Source organism: Neofelis nebulosa, chromosome 2 (genome assembly GCF_028018385.1).
Source record: "Neofelis nebulosa isolate mNeoNeb1 chromosome 2, mNeoNeb1.pri, whole genome shotgun sequence".
NCBI lineage: Eukaryota > Metazoa > Chordata > Mammalia > Carnivora > Felidae > Neofelis > Neofelis nebulosa.
In genome coordinates this window covers 190,880,114-190,906,831 of record NC_080783.1, presented here as the reverse complement: position 1 = coordinate 190,906,831, position 26,718 = coordinate 190,880,114, and the positions used below count along the sequence as shown (strand labels likewise).

The 26,718-nt window shown below is 40.4% G+C and overlaps 2 protein-coding genes across 4 annotated transcripts in view; both read left to right on the top strand.

Moving 5' to 3' along the window:
- The window catches only part of LOC131504937 (zinc finger protein 684-like), a 30,454-nt gene extending 21,166 nt beyond the window's left edge, over positions 1 to 9,288 (top strand). For all 3 annotated transcript variants that reach the window (XM_058717883.1, XM_058717886.1, XM_058717885.1), the window contains 3 exons: positions 1,445 to 1,571; positions 1,898 to 1,993; positions 7,516 to 9,288. In XM_058717883.1, coding sequence (XP_058573866.1) covers positions 1,445 to 1,571; positions 1,898 to 1,993; positions 7,516 to 8,420 — 1,128 coding nt within the window. In that variant the 3' untranslated portion in view covers positions 8,421 to 9,288. The remainder of the gene's footprint in view (positions 1 to 1,444; positions 1,572 to 1,897; positions 1,994 to 7,515) is intronic.
- Positions 1,975 to 24,846, top strand: ZNF684 (zinc finger protein 684). The gene is given in 5 exon segments (XM_058717893.1): positions 1,975 to 1,993; positions 18,879 to 19,005; positions 23,343 to 23,741; positions 23,744 to 23,893; positions 23,895 to 24,846. Coding segments are annotated over 3 exon segments (822 nt in total). The 5' UTR covers positions 1,975 to 1,993; positions 18,879 to 19,005; positions 23,343 to 23,516; the 3' UTR covers positions 24,342 to 24,846.
- The last annotated feature ends 1,872 nt before the right edge of the window (positions 24,847 to 26,718 follow it).

The following is a 26,718-nucleotide window of genomic DNA, read 5'->3' as shown; positions in this document are numbered from 1 at the left end:
ATGTATTTCATCCCATTCTGTGGGTTGTCTTTTCACTTTCTTGATGGTGTCCTTTGAAGCACATATTTTAAATTTTAGTGATTTCCATTTTATCTATTTTTTTCTTTTGTCACTTACACTTTTCCTTTCATATCTAAGAAACCATGGCCTAATCCAAGCTCATGAAGATTTACTCCAATGTTTTCTTCTAAGAATTTTATAATTTTAGTTCTTACATTTACGTCTTTGATCCATTTTTAGTTCATTTTTAAATTTTTTTTTAAAATGTTTATTTATTTTTGACAGAGGGACGGAGCGTGAGCTGGGGAGGGGCAGAGAAAGAGGGAGACACAGAATCCGAAGCAGGCTCCAGGCTCTGAGCTGTCAGCACAGAGCCCGACGCGGGGCTCGAACTCACAGACTGTGAGATCATGACCTGAGTCGAAGTCAGACACTCAACGACTGAGCCACCCAGGCGCCCCCATTTTTAGTTCATTTTTATATATGATGTGAGGTGTTTATGTGCGTTTAAGGCGGTCCAGCTTCATTCTTTTGCATGTGGATATCTAGTCCCAACACCACTTATTAAAGAGACTGATCTTTACTCGATTTAATTGTCCCGACACTAGTGAATATTTTTAATGTGATTTTTGTTTCTCACACAAAGTATATTTCTGAGTCAAGCATACAGTAGTTATCATATATAACTTTATGAAAACTTAACAATGAATATATGATCATAAGAGGCTCCCATCATTCTCCTGCAAGTTCCCAAATAATGTACACTTTGTTTTATTTTTTTTAACATAACTTATTGTCAAATTGGCTTACATACAATACCCAGTTCTCATCCCAACAAGTGCCCTCCTCAATGCCCATCACCCATTTTCCCCTCTCCTCAATGCCCCCATCCACCCTCCGTTTGTTCTCTGTATATAAGAGTCTCTTGTGGTTTGCCTTCCTCCCTCTCTGTTTGTAACTATTTTTTCCCCTTCCCTTCCCTCATGGTCTTCTGTTAAGTTTCTCAAGATCTACATATGAGCGAAAACATGATATCTTCCTTTTCTGATTGACTTATTTTACTTAACTTAATACCTTCCAGTTCCGTCCACATTGCTGCAAATGGCATGATTTCATTCTTTCTCATTGCCAAGTAGTATTCCATTGTATATATAAACCATAGCTTCTTTATCCATTCATCAGTTGATGGACACTTAGGCTCTTTCCATAATTTGGCTACTGTTGAAAGCGCTGCTATAAACATTGGGTTACATGTGCCCCTATGTATCAGCACTCCTGTATCCCTTGGGTAAATTCCTAATGGCGCTATTGCTGGGTCATAAGGTAGTTCTATTTTTAATTTTTTGAGGAACCTCCACACTGTTTTCCAGAGCAGCTGCACTAGTTTGCATTCCCACCAACAGATAATGCACACTTTAGTTTGAAGATGAATGTTCCGTTACAGGGATCGGTGACATTCCAGGATGTGGCTGTGGACTTCACCCCAGAAGAGTGGCAGCTGCTGGACTGTGATCAGAGAACCTTGTATTGGGATGTGATGCTGGAGAACTTTAGAAACCTCACCGCAGTGGGTAAGGACAGTGGGTGGTAACTAACTCTTCACTGTAACTGAGCATGTACTCATAGTGCCCTTCCTTTGGGACGTGTGGACATTCTAAAGCATTACGGAGTTTGGCCCTGAATGTCAGTGGTCACAGACTCTTGATCCCCTTTGAGATGAAGCATAAACAGAGAATGTGTGTTTATGCTTCCACCTTCCAAATGGCGGAGACAGACATTGTTCTAAAGTCTGTCATCCTTTCCAGGCTCTGAGATTCAAGGAGGCAGACCTGAATTGTGAGGTAGTTGTTTGTGTCTAGCACTTTGTCTCCAGTTCTGTGTTGTTTCCCACGAACAGGGGGTCCAGTTACCAAAACAAAAGTGATCTTCAAGGAGGAGCAAGGACAGGAGTCATGGATGGTGGAGGGGGAGAACCCATGTTGGCGCTATCCAGGTGAGTGAGAGAAAGCTAGGCAGATGGGAGTCTTTGGAATTGAGATTCCAGTTGGTCAGTGAGGGACAGGTACCTTTGAAGCACCTCTTAAAAGCCACACCTTTGGAAGTGACTGGGTATGCTTGACCTACCAATTCATTGTCAGATCCACAGATGACACCTTCACTCACTCGGCCCACATAGCTGTTTTTTGTCTTTGCTCAGCTCTTATGTGGAGGAATGTCCCTTTCCTCTCTGCCCAGTCTCCCTATGCTTCCTGTTTTATGTAGGTCCTTGCTTTGTTCTCTTAATTCCCCAAGTCCTCATTCTTCTTTTTTCCTCATCATGATCATAGATTGGGGTGCCTGGGTGGCTTAGTTAACCAACCGATTCTTGATCTCAGGTCAGGTCTTGATCTCAGGGTCGTGAGTTCAAGCCTCGCATTGGGCTCCACACTGGGCATGGAGCCTACTTTGTAAAACAAAACAAAACTAAAAAATGATCCCAGATCTTTTTTTATACATCTAATTCTTTTTTTTTTTTTTTTTTTTTTTTAGTTTTTTTTTTTTTTAACGTTTATTCATTTTTTTTTTAATTTTTTTTTTAACGTTTATTTATTTTTGAGACAGAGAGAGACAGAGCATGAATGGGGGAGGGTCAGAGAGAGGGAGACACAGAATCCAAAACAGGCTCCAGGCTCTGAGCTGTCAGCACAGAGCCCGACGTGGGGCTCGACCTCACGGACCGCGAGATCATGACCTGAGCCGAAGTCGGACGCTTAACCGACTGAGCCACCCAGGTGCCCCACGTTTATTCATTTTTGAGAGACAGAGAGAGGCAGAGCATGAGCGGGGAAGGGGCAGAGAGAGAGGGAGACACAGAATCTGAAGCAGGCTCCAGGCTCTGAGCTGTCAGCATAGAGCCCAACACGGAGCTCGAACTCATGAGCTGTGAGATCATGACCTGAGCTGAGGTCAGAAGCTCAGCTGACTGAGCCAACCAGGCGCCCCTATACGTCTAATTCTTACACTGTAGTCAGATCATGTAGATTTGAAGTCTTACTCCACCAGTCACTGTCTAACCTAATTATTTTGTAGCACAACTTTATTTATAAAACAGGGATAATATTAATCCTCACTTCAGGTTTCTTTTAAAGATTATGTGAGTTACTACATGCAAACCCGTTCAAGTAGTTGGCAGATAGTAAGAGTTCAGTATATGTTGGCTATTTTTATTTTTATTTTTTTTGTTTAATTTTTTAAAGAGATTTTTATTTTAAAACTTACAGGAACTTTATGCTCTAATTATTCCTCTTTTCAAAAAAAAAAAAAAACCCAAAAAACCTTTTCTTATAGCATATACCCCATCTCTGTACCCCACCTTGCTCGTCTTTCATCTCACTGCTGACTTGGGGTATCTACCTTATAGTGCATCTGTCCGCTTCACTTGGTGATACTGATGTCATTTGGAAATTCTCCAGCTTCATTTGAGTTGGTTCCTCGCTAATCTGCCCTCACCCTCACTTCCTGCTTATCCACCTTTGTTTCTTGCCTTCGTGTCTCTCTCCAGAACTTCTCCCACAGTAACTCCTTCAGAAACTGCATCCCTCTGAAGAACTTGCATGATTTTCTTTGTGCTCTCTGTGCCTCTCCAACTTCCCATTCCCGTAATTTTCCCCACCTGGCTTTAATCTCCGTTTATTCATAGTAACCAATATTTAATATGCTTCACCCTTCACCTTTCTCTTTAAATTATGATCAAGGATAATGACTGGCCTGCTGCTTTGCAGTCTCTGAATCACTGTGGTAAGCAACTTAGCTTTTCTGTGTCACGAGTGTTTCCTTAAATACTGTTAGACTTATTACTGGTGATTTCAATTATTAGGTTATCCAAGACTGATTTAAAATAAAATTTTCTTTTTCCACAGAGCCCGTAAAAGAAGTATGTTTCAAATGATTAAGACACCAATTAAGTGTATTTTACATTCCTGGGACCCCAACTTCTAATACAAACCAAGTGAATTTTAACTCCTGCTATGGTGTCTAGGCCATTCATGATTCTATGTTGCCAGTTCTGTTCTATTTTCTGTTTTATATTAGATGTTCGTGCAAGATTTATCCAAATCATTTCATTTTCTGAGTCACTCTTCTGACAAATTAGCAGGAGTTATTCCTTTATAACATTTATTAAGTGATACTTAAATGGCTTTTAAGGTCTCTTTAATGTGATCCCATTCTGTTTATCTCGAACGGTCCATCTTTTCCCTATTCCATGGCAGTTGGGCTCTTTAGTGAACTTTGTACACGATTTTCTTCTGTGTGTCAGTTCTTTTGATACTGGTGTGCTCTAAAACCAGCATGCTACTAAGTCTGAATTCAGTGTTCTCCTCTTTCATGATAACTCCAGCCTATGTTAATCTCTACCTATTTGAAGCTCCGTCCCAGCTCTACTATGGCTCTTTCATGAAAACTTGACATATATTCTTTTAGATTTTTTTAAAACTTTATTTATTTATTTATTATTATTTTTAAAAATTTACATCCAAGTTAGCATATAGTGCAATAATGATTTCAGGAGTAGATTCCAGTGATTCATCCCCTGTGTATAACACCCAGTGCTCATCCCAACAAGTGTGTGCCTTAATGCCCTTTGCCCATTTAGCCCATTCCCCCACCTACAACCCCTCCAGCAGTCCTCAGTTTGTTCTCTGTATTTAAGAGTCTCTTATGTTTTGACCCCTCCCTGTTTTTATATTATTTTTGCTTCCCTTCCCTTATGTTCATCTGTTCTGTGTCTTAAAGTCCTCATATGAGTGAAGTCATATGATACTTGTCTTTCTCTGACTAATTTTGCTTAGCATAATACCCTCTAGTTCCATCCACATAGTTGCAAATGGCAAGATTTCATTCTTTTTGATTGCTGAGTAATACTTCATTGTATATATATATACCACATCTTTATCCATTCATCTGTCCATGGACATTTGGGCCTTTTCCATACTTTGGCTATTGTCAATAGCACTGCTGTAAACATTGGGGTGTATGTGCCCCCTTTGAAACAGTACACCTGTATCCCTTGGCTAAGTACTTAGTAGTGTAACTGCTAGGTCGTAGGGTAGTTCTATTTTTAATTTTTTAAAGAACCTCCATACTATTTTCCAGGGTGTCTGCACCAGTTTAAAACCCTGTATGCTCATGGGGCACCTGGGTGGCTCAATTGGTTATGTGTCCAACTTCGGCTCAGGTCATGATCTCGTGGTTCGTGGGTTCAAGCCCTGCGTTGGGCTCTGTGCTGACAGCTCAGAGCCTGGAGCCTGCTTTGGATTCCGTGTCTCCCTCTCTCTTTTGCCCTTCTCCTGCTTGTGCTCTCTCTCTGTCTCTCAACAATAAATAAATGTTAAAAAACATTTTTTTTTAAACCCTGTGTGCTCTTAAGGCATCTTTTCTCATGATAATGCCCTGAAGAGAAAGTCCTATATCATTTTTTGTTTTTATACCATTGCTGAGCACACACTGGATATTTAACGAACATTTCATTAATTTACTGTTGTAAAGTCAGGTACTGTGGGACGCTTCTTATTCTTTCAGTGAAGCTTTTGTTACGTTTCCTGAGGAGGATTCAAAGAAAGCAAAAAAACCCATTACCATTTTCCAAGGTGTGAAAATTGTAGTTGAGAGGCAAAACAGCCATATCAGATATTTTAAAATTTTATGAGTGTGGAAGATTTGTTGGATGTACAATAACATTGCAGTTTTTTTCTAGCTAATTGTCAGAATGAGTGGTTTCGGGCAGCAGTGGGGCTGTCCTGGAAGTTCAGAGAAAATGGAGCTTAAAGTTAAAGTATGCAAAGATGAGAGGAGTCATTTTTTGAGATTATGGAACAATGGCTCCTCCCTAAAGAATATGTAAGTACTAAATAGGGTGAGAGGTGATGAGGTAGAGCAAGTTAAGATGGGAAAGGAACATGAGCAAAATATTGTAATTATTTAGAGTCTAGAATTCTTGGAACAGAAGGTATTTGTTCAGGACTAGAAAAATGCGTGCTTAGATACCATGAATGAATTCATTATAATGTATAGTTTTGTTCACCAGGCTGATTGCCCTGGATATTTCAGTTGGTTACTATTAGTTGAGGGAACCCAGGACGCTGCTGCTTCCCATTAGTTGAAGCAGCGAGGAAAGAAGACAGGAACTTCACTCTGCATAAAGAAATGTGTACCGAAGGCGTGCCTGGGTGGCTTAGTCGGTTGAGTGTCCGACTTCAGCTCAGGTCATGATCTCTCTGCTGGTGAGTTCAAGCCTCACATCGGGCTCTGTGCTGACAGCTCGGAGCCCAGAGCCTGCTTCGGATTCTGTCTCCCTCTCTCTCTGCCCCTACCCCGCTCACACTCTGTCTTCTCTCTGTCTCTCAAAAATGAATAAATGTTAAGAAAATTTAAAAAAAAAAAATGTGTACCGGTGGCTATAGCCCACTGCTTGGAGCAGCTCCACGGAGAAGAAGGCATGAGGTTAGAAGCTGGGGTGTTGTACTAACACTCCACAAGGAGAGAAATTCAGGAGGGGGGTTTTAACCCCTTCTCCCTCTTTTTTTAAGTTTATTTTTTTAAGCAGTTTCTACACACAATATGAGGCTCAAACTCATGACCCCGAGATCAAGAGCCATGTGCTCCTCCGACTGAGCCAGTCAGGCACCCTCCCCCCCTTTTTAGTGGAGAGATCGACTGGAGATTTGTAGTGTCTTGAGGATAGGAATGAAAAAATGTGACTTCAGCTTTCTAAGGACTAGGTTGTTGGGTAGATTGAAAGAAAATGTAAAAACTGTACTTGTCAAATACAAATACAACAAATAGTTGTCATATATAGAAACCCAACCAGAATAAAAGCAATAGCAAGCAGACAGAATCTGTGCCTGGGCTTCCAAGGACACAGGAGAATGAATCCCAGCTGTTGTAGATTGGTGCCCTCTGCAGACGTGTCTCACCTGTGATTTGGATGGAGTTAGAGGACTGGAGATGTAAGAATGTTCTTGAAGGTAACTGCCATTGTGCCAGGTGATTAAGAGGAGAAAGAGATGTGAATGAGGGAAACGGGGAGCTGTCCTACCAGGGTAATCTAGGATCGGGGTGGTGGGGACTCTGATTCTGATCTGCTGCCTCCAGATCTGGTTTTTCCTCTGATGTTTTCCCTTAACTCCAGAGTCTCTTGTTCCTCTGGTCACTCATCCATTGGTAGATCCCTGCAATAGGTCTCCATTCTGTGAGATAACCATGCATCAATGTTGAGCAACCTTTTGACTTCCTTTGTGCCCTACTCACTGTAACTTGTGCCTATTTAACTGTCTTCCATAGGTCACAAGATAAGCCATCTGTTCTCATTGTCATTCATCTCCCATTTCCTCTTCAGCAGTTTTATTCTTAAAGCTCAAGAGCAAGGCAAATACAGGATTTATTTCAGAATTAGATACTAGATTTGAAATCATGTTTCTTTCAATAACTGTTGATGGAAAAAATTAACGAGGCATGTCTTATTGTACTCCTTTTTAGAAGCTGATTGGCTGCTTGTTGATGAATCAGAGAAGAACCAAGAAAGCAAAGACAATTTTTTGAATTCAGTTTTGTTCACCTTCAATAAAATTCTGACTACGGAGAGACACCATGGTTATAACATGAGCACAAGCCTTAATCCTACAAGAAAAAAACCATATGAATGTAAATCATATGGGAAGAGTTTGCAGTCTACTTTAGATTTACTTAATTATAATACATACTATACTGGAGAAAACTCTTATGAATGCACTCAATGTGGGAAAACCTTCAAAAAGAAGTTTCATTTCATTAGACATGAAAAAAATCATACGAGGAAAAAGCCCTTTGAATGCAACGACTGTGGGAAAGCCTATAGCAGGAAGTCTCACCTTACATCTCATCAGAAAATCCATAATGGAGAGGGAGCCTTTGTGTGCAGTGATTGTGGGAAAGCATTTATGTACAGAGCACAACTGGTGGTCCACCAGAGACTTCACACTGGAGAGAAGCCTTATGAATGCCATCAGTGTGGGAAGTCATTCACTTGGAACTCTTCCTTTACCCAACATGTGAAATCTCATACACTCGAAAACTCGTTTGAATGTAAAGAATGTGGGAAAACCTTCAGGTATAGCTCATCCCTTTATAAACATTCTAGATTTCATACAGGAGAGAAACCCTACCGATGTATCATATGTGGCAAAGCCTTTGGTAACACATCTGTGCTTGTTACGCATCAAAGAATTCATACAGGAGAGAAACCATATGGGTGTATTGAATGTGGCAAAGCCTTCATCAAGAAGTCACATCTCCTTAGACATCAGATAACTCACACAGGAGAAAAGCCCTATCAATGTAACAAATGTGGGAAAGCTTTTTCCCAGAAGTCAAATCTTATTGTACATCAGAAAACTCATACATAATATTCATGCTGTGAATATGACAAAGCCTTAAATATTAGATAAATCTTATTAAATCGAAAATTCATGGTGAAGAGAAATCCACCAATTTGGATTTGGCAAAGTAGATTCCCATAAAAAAATAATGCCAGTCATGTTCTGAAAGTGATAATAAAGTGTTAAAAAGATCACAGAAAACATTGATTTATAAATAATAAGCATGGAGCTTAAAAAGTAGCATAAATTAATGAAGGAATTAGTGAAAACTACATTTACCGTCTCTGATTTTTATTTTTATAACAAATTATCAAATATGCAAGTGTGAGTATAAAATGTTTACGTATTAAATTATATCTGTTAAGAGTGAAGCACATATCATTTTTTCTTCCAATCCTAAAAACCTGCAAGTGAAAAAATGTGGTTTAATACGAAGTATGAATTTCAGTAATATTTTCATCCATTTGGCACTTTTAATGGGCAAGGCAGTGTTACTGAATCTCAGTCTCCTCTTTAATTATAAAACTTGTTGGGGCGCCTGGGTGGCTCGTCGGTTGGGCGTCCGACTTCGGCTCGGGTCATGATCTCACGGTCTGTGAGTTCGAGCCCCGCGTCGGGCTCTGTGCTGACAGCTCAGAGCCTGGAGCCTGTTTCGGATTCTGTGTCTCCCTCTCTCTCTGCTCCTCTCCTGTTCATGCTCTGTCTCTCTCTGTCTCAAAAATAAATAAACGTTAAAAAAATTTTTTAATTATAAAACTTGTTAAAAAGATGTTTTCCTGTGTATGTAAGCAGCAAAACAATATACCAATTGAGAGGGAAAAGCATTTGTATTCTGTATTACGGTAAGCATTCAGTTGAAAATAAGTTTGTAAATAAAACATTTGCCCTTCACACATTCCTGTTCTTTTTCACTGGTGTATCTACATAAGGTGTAAGCACAGGTCAAGTAATGTTTAACTGAGGTACCATCTGTATTTGATTTTAATAGACTAGGGTGTCCTGATACTTTGCAACTTTGGGGGAGTGAGTTTTTGTGTCTGTTTTTGTTTTCTTGTAAGAAATTGAGACAGGCTTAGCTCTTATGGGTGCCTGGAGTTGTCCTTGTGACAGCATAGGCGGCGTTAAGCTGCAGAGAGCGTGTCCCTCCTTAGCAACTTCACTTTGGAATGTGATATTATGTAAGTTATGCATAGTCCCTTAAAAGGATGAACCACCCATTATTTAAGCTGGAGTTTTTAATTGCTGTCCACAGTGTTCCTTGATAATGTCAAAAAAACTTTATGCCTTTTCCTGAGTAGTGACAAAACAACCTGAACCTAAATTTGGAAATCAAGCCTTTTCAAGTTTAAGCTGAGTTGTAACTGTTGCATTGTTTTTCTTTCATTAGCCATTTTTTGAAGAGTAACATTGAGTAGTGATTGTGAGAGATAGTACTTTTTTGAACAAGCACAGAAGAACTTATGGAACTAAGTTAAATCTTGTCTACTGACAAGAATTCTTCGCTTGACCAAACTTTTATCAGTCGCCTGCACCTTCTAGGCCTTCTCTTCTGTGCACTTCCTTGTAAAATGGTTTTAGCAAGAATCTCATGGAGTCAGTTTAACCAGAACTCCCTACCCTTGGTATTTGATCAGATTCCTCCTCCTCTACCATCCATCACCCTGGCCTGTCTTCAGCAACAGTCGCGTTTGTTAGGTCGATTTAGCCAGAATCCTCCTTACCTCTGATTTTCCACCCATTGATTCCCACCTTGCTCCTTTGCTATAAATTCCCACTTGCCCATGCTGTATTCAGAGTTAAGACCAATCTCTCTACCCAACTGAAATCTCAATACAGTGGTCCTTATACCTATTGCAATGGTCCTGTCTTGCCATCTTTAACAAGTGACCTTGAATATCTTCTTTCTTTTTTTAGTTTTTATTTTCGAGAAAGCGCAAGTGGGGGAGGGGCAGAGAGACGGAGACACAATTCAAAGCAGGCTCCAGGCTCCGAACTGTCAGCACAGAGCCCGATGCGGGGCTCAAACTCACGAACCGCGAGATCATGACCTGAGCTGAAGTCGGACCCTCAACCGACTGAGCCACCCAGATGCCCCGAATATCTTCTTTCTTTCATACTCCCCAAGTGTTTCAGGAGGCTACAGGCTGGTTTTACTCTCGTAGTTCCAAAAATGTCTGGAACCCCTTTCTTTTGGAATTGTCTTTCAGAATCAGTTTGATAGCCATGCCGGGAATTCTTTAGGTATTTATAGTCACAGGACTTGCCTTTTTTTCAGCTCAACGTTTTTCTCACTTCCTACATGAGATCCTCATTTTGTCCTACTTAGTTTTACCATTCCCATCCTGTCTCCCTTTCCCAAGCCCTTATCTCTCATCTGAGAAACTCCAAACTACTTAAAGGTAGTAGTTAGGAAGAGAGGCGGTAGGGGGCTCTACTGTTGCCAGCATGATGCGAGGGCCCTTGAAAGAGCAGCTGTGTGGGTCAACGTGGCAAGAAGTGTGCGGTGATCTGCTCTGGGGATAAGGGAATAAAACAAGGGAGTTTTAAGTGTAATATATCAGGAAGCATGTAATCTGGGGTTCCTAAATTATTTTGCTCCCTTCTGTAAGTGGAAGTAGGAATGCACTAGTAGAAAAAAATATTTCCAGTACTGGACAGATATAAACTGCCTCCTAGACAGCTTTTGCCACTGACCTCATTGTCGGGCTGTACAAAATTTTGGCAAGAAGAAAAACAGAACTATGCTTGGACTCATCTAAACATCTTGGATTCCCAGAACTCCCTAGTCTATTTGTGCTCTGTGGCTGAGACAGCCACGCACAATTTAGGTGAGAAATCCCTTGATTTTTACCACCTCTTTACAGTTTGTCATACCTTGAGATTTTCCAGGGGTTTGTTGTTTGTTTGTTTTACTCTATAGAAAGATAATTCAAAATGCCTTTTCTCTCTTTTATTTATACATAGGTGGTGTATTGGCATTTTCCCCCCAATGAAACTGTTCATTTTTCTGATTATATATGGTAATTTTTAAGAATCAAATATGAAAAATGTAATGAGAAAACAAAAAATGGAAAGGGAAATCTGAGTTTAGGAGTCCTCATGTTCTAGAAAAAAGGAGAACATTTAGGCCTTCTAAGATGTAAAAAATTAAGAGTAGAAAAGCATAGAAATAGAATATGTAACTTACAAATCTGAAGAGAGGAATAATGAGAACTTAATATATCCAACAGAGATCAGGGAAAGTGAAAAGTGCAGAAAAACTCTACGCTTTATTCATATTTCACTACTTTCCCCACAAATGTCCTTTTTCTGTTCTACGATCCAATCCAAGATACCACATTGTATTTAAACCAACAATGTTCTTTTTAACAAATTTTTTTTTTTCCAGTCCAGGATCCAAACCAGGATTACCATTGCATTTCTTTTTTCCTTTTCTTTCTTTTCTTTTTCTTTCTTTCTTTCTTTCTTTCTTTCTTTCTTTCTTTCTTTCTTTCTTTCTTTCTTTCTTTCTTTCTTTCTCTCTCTCTCTCTCTCACAAAGACCATATGGATTTATGGATTTATTTAATTTATTTCTTTAGTAGCATAACTTTTTTTTAATTTTTTTAAAATATAATTTATTGTCAGGTTAGCTAACACACAGAGTATACAGTGCGCTCTTAGCTTCGGGAGTAGATTCCCATGATTCATCACTTATATATATATATATAACACTCAGTCCTTATCCCAACAAGTGCCCTCCTCAATGCTCATTACCATTTTCCCCTCCCGGCCCCGCCGTCAACCCTCAGTTTGTTCTCTGTATTTAAGAGTCTTGTGATTTGACTCCCTCTCAGGTTTTTTTCCCCTCAGACTATTTTTTTTCTTTCCCTTCCGCCATGGTCTTCTATTAAGTTTCTCAAATTCCACGTATTAGTGAGAACATAGATCTTTCTCTGACTGACTTATTTCACTTAGCATAATACCCTTCAGTTCCATCTACATTGTTGCAAATGTCAAGATTTCATTTTTTTTCATTGCCAAGTAGTATTCCATTGTATATATATACCACATCATCTTGATCCATTCATCAGTTGATGGACATCTGGGCTCTTTCCATACTTGGGCTATTGTTGATAGCCCTGCTATAAACATTGGGGCTATGAATCAGCACTCCTGTATCCTTTGGATACATTCCTAGTAGTGTATTCCTAGTAGTGTTACTGCTGGGTCATAGGGTGGTTCTATTTTTAATTTTTTTGAGGAGCCTCCACACTGTTTTTCAGAGTGGCTGCACCAGTTTGCATTCCCACCAACAGTGCAAGAGGGTTCCCCTTTCTCCACATCCTTGCCAACATCTATTATTGCCTGAGTTGTTCATTTTAGCCACTCTGACCGGTGCAGTGGTATCTCAATGTGGTTTTGATTTGTATTTCCTTGATGATGAGCGATGTTGAACGTCTTTTCATGTGTCTGTTAGCCATCTGGATGGTCTTCTTTTGAAAAGTGTCTATTCATGTCTCCTGCCCATTTCTTCATTGGATTATTTGTTTCTCAGGTGTTGAGTTTGATAAGTTCTTTATAGATTTTGGATTATAACCTTTTGTTCAATACGTCATTTGCAAATATCGTCTCCCATTCCGTTGGTTGCCTTTTAGTTTCATTGTTTCCCTTGCTGTGCAGAAGCTTTTTATCTTGATGAATTCCCAATAGTTCATTTTTGCTTTTATTTCTCTTGCCTCTGGAGACGGGTTGAGTAAGAAGTTGCTGCAGCTGAGGTCAGAGGTTGTTGACTGTTTTCCCCTATAGCATTTTGATGGTTTCCTGTCTCATATTTAGGTCTTTCATCTATTTTGAGTTTATTTTTGTGTCTGGTATAAGAAAGTGGTCCAGTTTCATTCCTTTGCATGTTGCTGTCCAGTTTTCCCAGCACCATTTGCTAAAGAGACTGTCTTTTTTCCATTGGATACTCTTTCCTGCTATGAAAGATTAGTTGGCCATAGATTTTTTGGTCCCATTCTGGGTTCTCTATTCTGTTCGATTGGTCTATGTGTCTGTTTCTGTGCCAATACCATACTGTCTTGATGATTAAGGCTTTGTAGTACAGGCTAAAGTCCGGGATTGTGATGCCTCCAACTTTGATTTTCTTTTTCAACATTACTTTGGCTATTCAGGGTCTTTTCCCACTGCATTTCTTTAGATTCCCTTAATCTGAAATAATTCCTCATCCTTTCAACATCTTTCATGACTTTGTTATTTTTGGAAAGTACAAGCCAGTTATTTTGTTGAATGTCCCTCGTGTTCAGTTGGTCTGATGTTTTCTCATAATTAGATTCAAGGAATGCATTTTTGGCAAGTATATCACATAAGTGATATTCTCAACATTTCAGGACAGGAAGCACAATGTTGACTTGTTTCATTACTGGTAATTTTAACTTTGATCACTTGGTTAAGGTGGCATCTACCAGGTTTCTCCATTGCAAAATTACCATTTTTTTCCTTTGTAATTAAGTAATTTGTAGGAGAAATATCCTGTTTTTCATCAAAAATTTATTAGTATCAAATAAAATACAACAAGTGCTCCCTGACGGCTGGTATTTTCATCTGTTTTGTTCATTAGTACACACCTAAATCAATGCCTGGTACATAACATGAGCTTGATCAACATGTTTTTGTTGAATGAATATTAGATATATGCTTACAATAAGGCCTGATAGTATACACACATTTTATTTTACGTTTATTTATTTTTGAGAGAGTATGAATGGGGGAGGGGCAGAGAGAGAGAGAGAGAGAGAGAGAGAGAGAGAGGGAGAGAGAATCCCAAGCAGGCTCTGTGATGTCAGTGTGCAGTCTCACTCAGGGCTCAACCTCATGAACAGTGAGATCATGACCTGAGCCAAAGTTGGAGGCTTAATGGACTGAGCCACCCAGGTGCCTCCACACATTTTATTTTAAAGGGTGGGGGCAGAGGATTGAGGTAAAAAGATCTGCAAAAAACAAAAAACAAACAAATAAAAAACCATGTAAAAGAGAAAGTGTCTCAAACCCACTCTGGGCAAAAGGGTTTTGTTTTTGTTTTGCACACTATAATTCATGGGGAAAATTATCATTCTGGTACAATTCTGGGAGAAACTATCATTCCTAATAAGAAATTTTAAAATGGCTTTCATTGATTAAAACTTGGTCTAGAGGGGCGCCTGGGTGGCTCAGTCAGTTAAGCGGCTGACTTTGGCTCCGGTCATGATCTCGTGGTCTGTGAGTTCGAGCTCACAGACAGCTCAGAGCTCCGTGCTGACAGCTCAGAGCCTGGAGCCTGTTTCCGATTCTGTGTCTCCCTCTCTCTGACCCTCCCCTGTTCATGCTGTGTTTCTCTCTGTCTCAAAAATAAATAAACGTTAAAAAATAAAAAATTAAAAATTAAAAAGACTTGGTCTAGAAACTAGTCATTTCCCCACCTTGATTCCTGAGAGATACACTCTCCTCTTTGTAGCTAGCCAAAAATGATTAGGTAATCCTTCTCTTTTCCTTTTATAAAGTCTTTTCCCTGAGTGAAACTTGAAATTGGACTCCTGCCAATGTTACTTTACAGCAAGACCGTAATAAAAAAGACTGAAACTTACTCATAATTAGGCTGTCTAAAGTAAAGAACCTTTTTAGCAGGGCTCTAATACATTAAACAGTTAATATTTAAAAATTATTTAAAATAAAAACATATTTATGTTATTTCTGTGTTGCTAAAATAAGTTTGTTTTTAAAAAGAAAATGAAAGAAGAAATCACATTTGGCCATGATACATTTTCCTTTCAATAAATTACTGTTTCCTCTTTGCCATGTCGATATGCTATATATTTTCCATATGTCATCTCTATATAAATAACTCAAAATTACATACACGTTTCTCTTCAATATAACCAGAGCGCTCCATGAAGCTCAAGTGCCACCAAACTAGAGATTTCCACCAGGTGAAGGGGAAACCCCTAAGGCTTTGCCGACATAAATTCCACGAGCCTTGTGGGAAATGTAGTCTCAGGTGGCTTTGCCGGGAAGACCCTGCGAAATCTCGGCGGGCTGTTATTCCCGCGCACGCGCAGGAGGGCCCTCCGGAAGTGGCCTATGTTCCTCGGCGTGCTTGGGTGCTGAGCTGCTAGTGATCGTGAAGGGCTGCAGGGACAGTTGAAGGGCAAAGACCGGCGTGTTGGTTCATGCAAAGGAAATAAAAACTGTAGGTAACCCCGCTGCACGGTAGCATGTGACTCAGAAAGCCGAGGAAGGACGAGGCTCCCGCTGCCCTGGGGTGGAGCCCAGGTCTGGCTGGGGTGCGGCGGATCTGTTTGCGTCGCCGTGTTGTAGGTGCTGTGCACTGCGTAGGGAGCCCACGCCTGGGCGTTGAACTGCCCCTCACCTCATTCTAGGAGCCTTTTGACTCTCAAACTGCAGTGAACCCCCTCAAGGTGGCGGAGACGAGAGCCAACACATCGAGAACCAAACACTGTTAAACACTTTTCAAAGTGCATTTATTTATCATGGTTATTCAGCGTTGTTAAGTGTCCTCATCATTTCACAGAGAGATGTGGAGTTACCTGCTTCAAAGCACACAGCTAGTAGTAAGTGGAGGAGATGGTGTTCAAACCCAGAGCAGTTTTACCTGAAATTTCATTCCTTTTTGCAACATAATACTCTGAAACAATAAAGTTAGTTTGTATTCTTTCAGAGGAGTGAATGTTAAGTGAATTTCGACCAGGGATCATTTTTTTTTGGTGGTTTGTTTGTTTGTTTGTTTGTTTGTTTTTGAGAGAACCCTTAGTGTCTCTGCAGGAAGACTGTAATTGAACCTGTGGGTCCTTCTTGCATGTACCTGCCCGCTTCAGTTTCCAGCAGCCCTGGTTAAAATCTACACAAGGCCAACCTAGGGCCACAGATGATTGTGAGTTTACAGTCTTGGGGTCCAGGGTGAAGGTTCCAGTTGCTTCTCTGTCCTCCAGTCCATCTTTTCTAGAAGAAGGAAAGAAGAAAGAGATTAATCCTGGGAAGACTCTCCTGACCTGGGACTTTTTATCCCATTTCAGGAGAGACAGGAATCGTCTTTCATTCCACCTACCTGGTGAGAGTAGAGCTTGACTCATCGCATTACAAGTGAGTGCCTTCAGAGGTGTTGTCCTAAGTGTTTGAGGAGAGAGCTGAGAATTACAGAAACATGGAGAGTTGGGTGTATGTGGTCAGGCTCCACAGGAGAAGGAAACTCACAGGAGGAAATTGAGGGTATGATCAAGGGAAGGAAGAATCAAGAACTGCTACAGAAGAAATTGTTTCTTTCCTAAACACCTTCTGTCCTCCCCTCCCCATCTGCCTGCCCCAGCCTGTCCTTCTTTCTCTCCTTCTCTCCCCCTCTCCCCCTCTCTGGGCTCTCATGAACACACATTAGCACCAGTGCATCCCTTTCATTTCCTATTGGTCACTGGTTCTTTCAAGGCTGGTTCCATACTGTTGGAGTTGTTACATTTGCCTTTTGGTGTACTGATTCCCTCTGTCCCCTTGCCTAAATGCAGAAAGAGTTTACGGAGTAATCACAGACTGGTAGCGCCAGAAGATTTTTTAGGCAACTTCTCGTTCTGCTTCCTCATTTTAAGGAGGAATGAAACTAGCCCGGAGATCGCAGTTGAGTGCCTGGAACTAAACGGCTTGTTAGTGGCTAAGTCAGGTGCCAGGCCAGTCTCTGATTCCCAGATCATTGACTTTTTCCTGCCCCACAGTTCATTTGGGCCAAAGTTGCTTAATACGTTTCTTTTGAAAATGCGTAGCAAGGAGAGAACCAGCACTAAAAGCGGTTCATCCATTAATGCATTCGGCAAACATTTGCTAAGTATCTGATGTGAGCCGAACACCGTTCTGTTGCTTGGTGAGCAAAACAGAGTCCACACTGAGCAAAACAGAGTCTCTTTTCGTGGAAGGAAATAAGCAAAAACCAAATAACCTGTCACCTGGTGGCAAGTGGTATGAGGAAAAGGAGTAAGGGTGTATGGCCTGATGGTGACAGTGAGAGAAGCTGTGTTATATGAGGGGGTCAAGAAAAGCTTCACTGCTAAGTGACATGTAGGCAGGGACCTAAAAGAATTTAGAGAGTGAGGGATGCCTAAGTGGCTCAGTCGGTTAAGCATCTGACTTCAGCCCAGGTCATGATCTCGCAGTTCAAGCATCTGACTTTGGCTCAGGTCATGATCTCGCAGTTCACAAGTTCGAGCCCAGCGTCGAGCTCTGTGCTGACAGCTCAGAGCCTGGAGCCTGCTTCGGATTCTGTGTCTCCCTCTCTCTCTGCCCCTCCCCCACTCATACTCTGTCTCTCAAAACAACACACTACAGTAAACATTAAAAAATAAATAATTGGGGCGCCTGGGTGGCTCAGTCGGTTGAGCGTCCGACTTCGGCTCAGGTCACAATCTCGCAGTCTGTGAGTTCAAGCCCTGCGTCAGGCTCTGTGCTGACAGCTCGGAGCCTGGAGCCTGCTTCAGATTCTGTGTCTCTCCATCTCTCAGCGCCTCCCCTGCTCATGCTCTGTCTCTCTGTCTCAGAAATAAACATTAAAAAAACTTAAAAATAAATAAATAAATAAATAATTTGGGGCGCCTGGGTGGCTCAGTCGGTTAAGCGGCCGACTTTGGCTCAGATCATGATCTCGCGGTCCGTGAGTTCGAGCCCCGCGTCGGGCTCTGTGCTGACAGCTCGGAGCCTGGAGCCTGTTTCCGATTCTGTGTCTCCCTCTCTCTGGCCCTCCCCCGTTCATGCTCTGTCTCTCTCTGTCTCAAAAATAAATAAACGTTAAAAAAAATTAAAAAACATTAAAAATAATAATAATTTAAGAATTTAGAGAGTGAGCTGTGCAGTATCCGAGTTTTTCCAGGGAAAGAACAGTCCAAGTAGAAGAAATGTACAGAGAAGGTCATAGGGTCTGCACACTGTAATGTTGAATGCAAATGTGTGATTAATCAGTCAGAAAAAACGTAGCCAATCAATGAATTATTGGCCTTGTCCTAGAGAATAAGGCATAACAATTCCATAGATAAGGTTTGCCTCGCATGTACTATGAAAGAAAAAATTTGATAAGTGTTTATTATGTAGGAGATTTGTTATAAATGCGGTAGGGGTTTTCATATGACCATTTTTGGTGTCCTTTTTATCTAAACATACATGAGGCCAAGGCCATGCTCAGTGAACTTAATATTTTCTCTTTTTCCTTCTCTTCCTCTGTACCTCCCCATTATATATGAATGTATATATATGTGTGTGTGTATATACATGCGTGTGTATGTGTATGTAGTGGGGCAATTCGAATATGATTTTGTTCTCTCACAAATTTTAATTCTGAGTCTAGTACATAGTAGTTTTTAGTTACCCTGTATAACTTATTGCAGACTGAGAACAATGAACATAATCAGAGCAATTGCTCTGAATCCCCTCCACTTCCCCCAGCGGTACTCACTACAGGTTAAAGACAAATGTGCCGTTACAGGGATCGGTGACATTCCAGGATGTGGCTGCGGACTTCACCCCAGAAGAGTGGCAGCTGCTGGACCGTGATCAGAGAATCTTGTATTGGGATGTGATGCTGGAGAACTTTAGAAACCTCACCGCAGTGGGTAAGGACAGTGGGTGGTAACTAACTCTTCACTGTAACTGAGCATGTACTCATAGTGCCCTTCCTTTGGGACGTGTGGACATTCTAAAGCATTACGGAGTTTGGCCCTGAATGTCAGTGGTCACAGACTCTTGATCCCCTTTGAGATGAAGCATAAACAGAGAATGTGTGTTTATGCTTCCACCTCCCTCCTCTCCTCTCTGCCCGGGCTCCTACGCTGCCTGTTTTATGTAGGTCCTTGCTTTGTTCTCTTAATTCCCCAAATCCTCATTCTTCTTCCTTCCTAAATGTGATCGCAGATATTTTCTGTGTATCTGGCTCTTACAGTGTGGTCAGATTGTGTGGTTTTCAGAAACAAGGAATGAGGTAAGAGTCTAGAGTGTTGCACTAATAATACTCCATCTTGATGGAAGGGAATCAAATCTCGGAAATAGTGAAGAACCATCTTCTCCCCATTTCCCTAACATTATTATTATCAGCGGACTTAGCCTTGTAGGGATTTGAGCTTGGCATTGATTTTGTTACATCGGACAAGGTTACATTGACTTCATGGTAACCATCAGAACTGACCTTGACCTCAAAATATATAAAGGCAAATGTTGCTATAAACTAGAAGCCTTGTGTTTCAGGTCCCTAAAGTTAATAGAAATCATAAGTGTGGAAACCAAAATGGAAACTTTGAGTTGAAGGGTGTGGTGTCATGGGCAAAGCAGGGTTCTGGAGAGTGTGGTATCTAGGAAATTGAAAGAGGTTGTAAAAAGCAGTCAATTTTCAGGACAAAGTCATGAAAAGTGGTAGAAATAGCTGATGATAGACGCAAAAAAAAATTATGGCTGGTCTCTCAAATGTTCCTCTGGGCCCCTCCCTGTGTTCCTGGGTATATGCAGGCTTTGGGGGCTGAATCCTAGCTGGAAGTGGTGTTGGACAGTTTTATACACAGAGGCCTCAGCTATGATTTGGATGATTTGAGAGGACATAGGAGTGTGCTTACGGATAAAAGGGAGTTAATGGTTTCATAGTCATTTGGTGGTTGTGTGCAGGGGAAGGAGAAAGAGAGTTATATGAAGGAAATTAAGAAGATCCTACAGTAATCTTGTTTCTTTTAATTTAATGTTTATTTATTATTGACAGAGAGAAAGAGAGAGAGAGCATGGGGGAGGGGCAAAGAGGGAGACACAGAATCCAAAGCAGGCTCCAGGCTCTGAGCTGTCAGCATAAGAGCCAGACACAGGGTTCAAACTCACGAACTGCGAGATCATGACCTGAGCTGAAGTCAGTCGCTTAACCGACTGAGTCACCCAGGGGCCCCCAGGATAATCTAGTTTTTAGATGTTGTTGGCCTTGACTCTTATTAAGCTTCTCCAAACCAATCCACATCTTCTCATTTCCCCATGCTACTTTTATGCCTTGCTCCTCTGATTACCCTTTCATTTCTCTGACGTGGCTGTTCTGTTCTCAGAGCTCAAAACTTTGTGTCCTTGTTAAGAGTGCTTTCTGACATCCTTTGTCATTATAACTTTACCTTGTTCCCGTTTCACCATCTTCCACAGGTTGGAAAGTCTTGTTTATAAATAGAAAAAGCTGTTTGTCGGGGCGCCTGGGTGGCTCAGTCGGTTGGGCGTCCGACTTCAGCTCAGGTCACGATCTCGCGGTCCGTGAGTGTGAACCCCGCGTCGGGCTCTGGGCTGACGGCTCAGAGCCTGGAGTCTGCTTCCGATTCTGTGTCTCCCTCTCTCTCTGCCCTTCCCCCGTTCATGCTCTGTCTCTCTCTGTCTCAAAAATAAATAAACGTTAAAAAAAAAAAAATTAAAAAAAGAAAAAAAAAAAAAAGAAAAAGCTATTTGTCATTATTGTTTTCTGCAAGACCCCATTTCAGCAATTTGTTCTTAAAGCCCAGGGGCAGGGCAAATACAAATTTCTTTTGTTTTGCTGTCCAGAATGGGGAAGTAGACTCCAAGAGAGATTTGTGTGTGTGTGGTAAAAAAACACAGAATATGAGATCTACCCTCTGGACAGATTTTTATGTGTACAGTACAATTTTGTTAACTGTTGGCACATCGTTGAACAGCAGATCTCTAGAGCCTTTTCATCTTGCGTGACTGAAACTTTGTACCTCCTGAATGACAACTCTCCATCTCTCCACCCCTCCCAGCCTCTGGCAACCACCGTTCTACCTTCTATATCTACGTGTTTGACTATTTTAAATTCCTCATATGAGTGGAATCTTGCCGTATTTATCCTTCTGTGACTGGTTTATTTCACTTAGCCTAATGCCTTCAGGGTTCATCCATGTTGTAGCTTATGATACAATTTCCTTCTTTTTTCAAATAGTATGTATGTAGATACTACGTTTTCTTTATCCCTTTACCTTAAAAAAAATTTTGTTTTAATGTTTATTCATTTTTGAGAGAGAGAGAGACAGAGCGCGAGACAGGGAGGGACAGAGAGTGAGGGAGACACAGAATGTGAAGCAGGCTCCAGGCTCTGAGCTGTCAGCACAGAGTCCGACGCAGGGCTCAAACCCACAAACTATGAGATAGATCATCACCTGAGCCGAAGTCAGCCGCTTAACCTACTGAGCCACCCAGGTGCCCCATATCACTTTACCTTTTAATTGACATTAGATTGTTTCTAACTCTTGGCTATTGTGAACAATGCTGCAGTGAACACGGGAGTGTAAACATCTCTAGAAATCCCGTTTTCACTTGTTTTGATAAATGTCCAAAAGTGGGATTTCTGGATCATATGTTGGTTCCCTTTTTGGCATTTTGAGGAAACTCCATAGTGTTTCCCACAGTGGTTGTACCATTTTACATTCCCACAAACAGTGCACAAGGTCCCATTATCTCCATGTGTTTGTGCCAATACTGGTTATTTTCTGTTGTTGTTGTTGTTGTTTATAATAGACATCCTAACAGATGTGAGGTGTTCTCTTATTGTGGTTTTGACTTGCATTTCCCTGATGATTAATGATGTTGAGCATCTTTTCATGTACTTGTTGACCATTTATTTGTATGTCTTCTTTGGAGACAGGTCTATTAACGTCCTTTGCCCATTTTTTGCTATTGAGTTGTGGGGGTTCCTTACAGATTTGAGATATTAACCTCTTACCTGGCAAGTGTTTTTTAAACATATTTTCCTCCCATTCTGTAGGTTGCCTTTTCACTTTGTTGGTTGTCTCCTTTGCTGCACAGAAGCCTTTGGATTTGATGTGGTTCCAGTTGTCTGTTTGCTTTTGTTGCCAATGCTTTTGGAGTCATTCAACAACTCTTGCCAAGACCAACCTTACAAAGCTTTCCCCCTGTGTTTTCTTCTAGGAGTTTTACAGTTTCAGGTCTCACATTTAAGTCTCTAATACATTTTGAGTTGATTTTTGTGTGTGGTGTAAGATTAGGGTCCAATTTCACTCTTTTACATGTGGATATCTGGTTTTCCTAGCACTCTTTGTTGAAGAGACCATCCTTTCCCCATTGTGTAGTCTTGGCTCCCTTGTTGAAGACCATATATGCATGCGTTTGTTTCTGGGCTCTCTCTTCTGTTCCATTGGTCTAGGTGCCTGCCTGTCTTTATGCCAGTACTATACTATTTTGATTAATGTAATTTTGAAGTATGGTTTCAAGTCAGGAAGTATGAAGTCTCCTGCTTTGTTCCCTTTCTTAAGAATGTTTTAACGATTTGAGTCCTTTGTGGTTCCATATGAATTCTAGAATTGTTTTTTTGTATTTCTGCAAAAAATACCCCTGGAATTGTATTGAATCTGTAGATTGCTTCGGGAAGTATGGACATTTTTAACAATATTAAGTCTTCTAGTCTGTGAAGTCAGTTTACTTGTCTTTAGTTTCAGCAGTATTTTGTAGTTGTCCATATACAAGTCTTTCACTTCCTTGGTTAAGTTTATTCCTAATTAATTCTTTCTGATGCTGTTATAGGATCGTTTTCTCAATTTCCTTTTTGGATTATTTGTTTTAGTGTATGGAAACACAACTGATTTTTGTATATTGACTTTGCATCCTGCAACTTTGCCAAATTTGTGTATTAGTTCTAAATAGGTGTGTGTGTGTGTGTGTGTGTGTGTGTGTGTGTGTGTGTGTTCTTTAGGGTTTTCTACATATAAGATCATGTCATCTGTGAACAGAGATACTTTATGCCTCCCTTTCCAGTTTGGGTGCCTTTATTTCTTTTTCTTACCTAATTGGTCTAGCTAGGGCTTTAGGACTATGTTGAATAGAAGTGGTCAGAATAGGCATCCTTGTTGATATTATAGACTTTAAAATTTTTCTTTTCCTAACATGAGATTGGAAAGAGTAACTGGGAATGTTTAATTTTATACCTTTTTAGAAGTTATCTGCTTACTTGATGATGCACTAGAGAGACAGGAGGGAAGCAAAGACAATTTTTTGAATCAAGATATGTTCACCTTCAAGGAAACACTGACCATGAAGAGAGTCCAAAATTGTAACCTGAGTATAAAATGTATTTCTTCAAGACAAACACAACATAAATGTGAATCAAATGGAAAGAGTCTGCAACCTAATTCACACTGGCTTAGTTATAATAAAAGTTATACTGGAAAAAATTCTTATGAATACAAGGACTGTGGAAAAGCCTTCAAAAACAAGTTTTGTCTTATTAGACCTGAGAGAAAAGCACAGAAGGAAAAAAAGCTTTGGCTGCACTGAATGTGGGAAAGCCTTCCAAAAGAGGTCTCATCTTGTTAGACATGAAAAAAAGCATACAAGAGAAAAAAACCCTTTGAATTCAATGACTGTGGGAAAGCCTTTAACAGTAAGGGACACCTTATAGCCCATCAAAAAATTCATAGTGGAGAGAGATCCTTTGCGTGCAGTGATTGTGGGAAAGCATTTGTGCACGAAGCACAACTGGTGGTCGGTCCCCCAGAGACTTCACACTAGAGAGAAGCCTTATGAATGCCATCCGTGCGGGAAGTTGTTCACTCACAACTCCTCCTTTACCCAACATGTGAAATCTCATGCACTCGAGAACTCGTTTGAATGTAAGGAATGCGAGAAAACCTTTGAGTACAGTTTATCCCTTTATAAACGTTCTAGATTTCATATAGGAGAGAAGTCCTACAGATGTAGAGAATGTGGCAAAGCCTCAGTGCTTGTCACGCATCAGAGGATTCATACAGGCGAGAGACCCCACGGGTGTACGAACTGTGGAAAAGCCCTCATCAAGAAGTCACATCTCCTTAAACATTACTTAACTCCTACAGCAGAGCAACAAAACAAATGTGGTGCATGTGGGAGATGTTTTCACCGGAAGACACATCTCACTGTCCATCAAAGAACTCATAAACACATGGGAGCTTTGTGAATGTGGGAGAACGTGCAGTTAGCCTTTTAATAAAGCAGCAAAGAATTAATAATGAGAAAAAAAAAAACCACCAATTGGATGAATGTGGAAAAGCATGTTCTGAAATTCATATTCTGTAAGTGGTACTGCTAATTTTATTGAGAAGATAACAGAAGATTTTGAGTTTACAAGTTGAGAATTTTACTGCATAGCATAAAACTGAAGAAGTTGTAAACAATTTCAAAATCAAGGCATCAAGCTGACTAATTACATATATGTATTGCCCCAATTTATGATTTTTATACAAGTTATACAAGTGCATTGCTTAAGAAATTTGTATAACCATAGGTTTGAAATATGTGCTACGCACATTACACGAAATTATATCTGTTATGACGATGGTTGCACAGCATTGTGATTGTACTTAATGCCATGAATTACTTAAAATGGTTAAAATAGTACATTTTATGGTGTGTATATTTTATTGCAAGAAAAAACATATAAATAAAACTTAAAACCAAAACTATGTCTGGTAAAATGTCTGGTAAACACCGTCATTGTCTCTTCAAATCTAAAATCACCATATGCAGAATTGCTAATTAGAAGTGAAATCAGTGCCTTATTATGTAGAACGAAGTTCAGTACTATGAATTTTATCTCTGACCATTTCTTGGCACCTGTGAATAGTAGTGGAGGTTTTTACTGAGCCTTCTGGAGCCTCCTTTTAAATAATAGAAGTCAGGGACAGTGATGAAATCTTGCACTGCCTCTGCTGAGCTGAAGACATTGGGTAATATGTTTTCTTGTCTGTGCAGAACACCAAAGCGTGTGTGTATGTGTGTATTTAATCCTGATTAACTGGATACTGAAGAAAGAAATCAGCTGTGTTTTGTAATACTCTGAGCACTTGGTACGGGAAGAGAGGCATTTCTTCAGGTAAATAGTCATGTAAATAAAAGCCATCCTATTTAACTGGCACGGCTACCTTAGTAGGACAGAACCTAGCTCAAGCAGCATGTAACTGGGGTACTTTGTTTGGAAAAATTAGGCATCGTGATACTTTGCAGAAACTTCTGGAAGAAAATTAGTACTTTTTTGTTGTGGAAATTGATTCAGAGGTCTCTCAGGCCTGTTTGGAAGTTTCCAGGTGACTAGCACAGGTGTCAAATCCAGCTCTTTGAAAAGCTTTTCTGCTTTCTTGAGCTGCTTACCAGCTCTTGTATAATTTGACATTATGTAAATTTTGTGTTTTCCTTTTAGAAACACGTGAACCAACAGTGATTTAAGTGGAAATTTTTTATTTCAGTTTAAGTGTTACTTGATAATGTAAAAAAGTCTTCAAGCCTTTCAGTGGTTGTGAGGCTTAGGTACAGACAGCATTGAACTTGAACCTAAATTCACCAAATCAGGTTTTCTCTTGCAAGCAAAGTTGTTGGATTAAATGTGTGAACTTGGAATTGTTTTCATGTCACGAGCATTTTTGCAGGGTGACGATGGGTGAAGACTTACTATACCTGAGTGATTTTCTGAATATCCGTCAGATCTAAAGTTAAGCCATGTCTCGCAAAGTTTCCAATACTAAGACTCCATGCTAGTTAAACAGGCAGCCACTCCAGACCTCTTGGCAAACCACAAAGGTGTATATGTAAACTAGTGATAAACTCAGGGAGTTTTTCTCAAGTTCCCCTGCCTTGTCTCTCATTTCCTCTTTAAAGCTGTCACTTCGCTTTATTTAACATTACTCTTCCCCTCCTAGTTCTTTTTCAGCGCCTGTCCTTAGCAGTAATAGCATCTGAACAAACCCAAACTTTAAGACAGCAAGAAGACTCCCTTAGGGGTGTGGAGTGTGTCATTGCCTCTAGAAGGATGTGAGACCCCTAAGAGACCGTCTTGCGCATCAGGGTGGCCAACTGAGGACAAGGAGCCTGGGAGTGTTATTTGACGTTACCGCCCGAGCTCCATGAACTAAACTGTTTGCTCCCTTTCTTAAATGCTGGAATTAATAGAGTGAAAGAATTAGCTAGGTATGAACCAAAATCAAAGAGGTGTTTGAAAAGTTGAAACAAAGAAAAAAAAAATTTTTTTTTCCTATTTAAACCAAGTCATTGTCAGGCACTAAAAGTCATGAATCCCGCTATTTCTGATGCATTTCATGGGGCCAGAGCTCATGTTTGAGAAGGGGAAACTGGGTCTCACTGTGGTACAAATAGGTAAGTGCATAAATTAGCAACATTTTGAGATTAATTGTGAGGCCTGCAGAACATCATGTCCATTAATCAAGTATGCAAACTATGTTTAAGTAAAATGGAGCGAACTTAAGGTTCTTTTTTACAGCATCATGTTTAGGGTTACAAGGAGCACTAGGTATTTATACTGAATTGGAAGACTCTCATCTAAG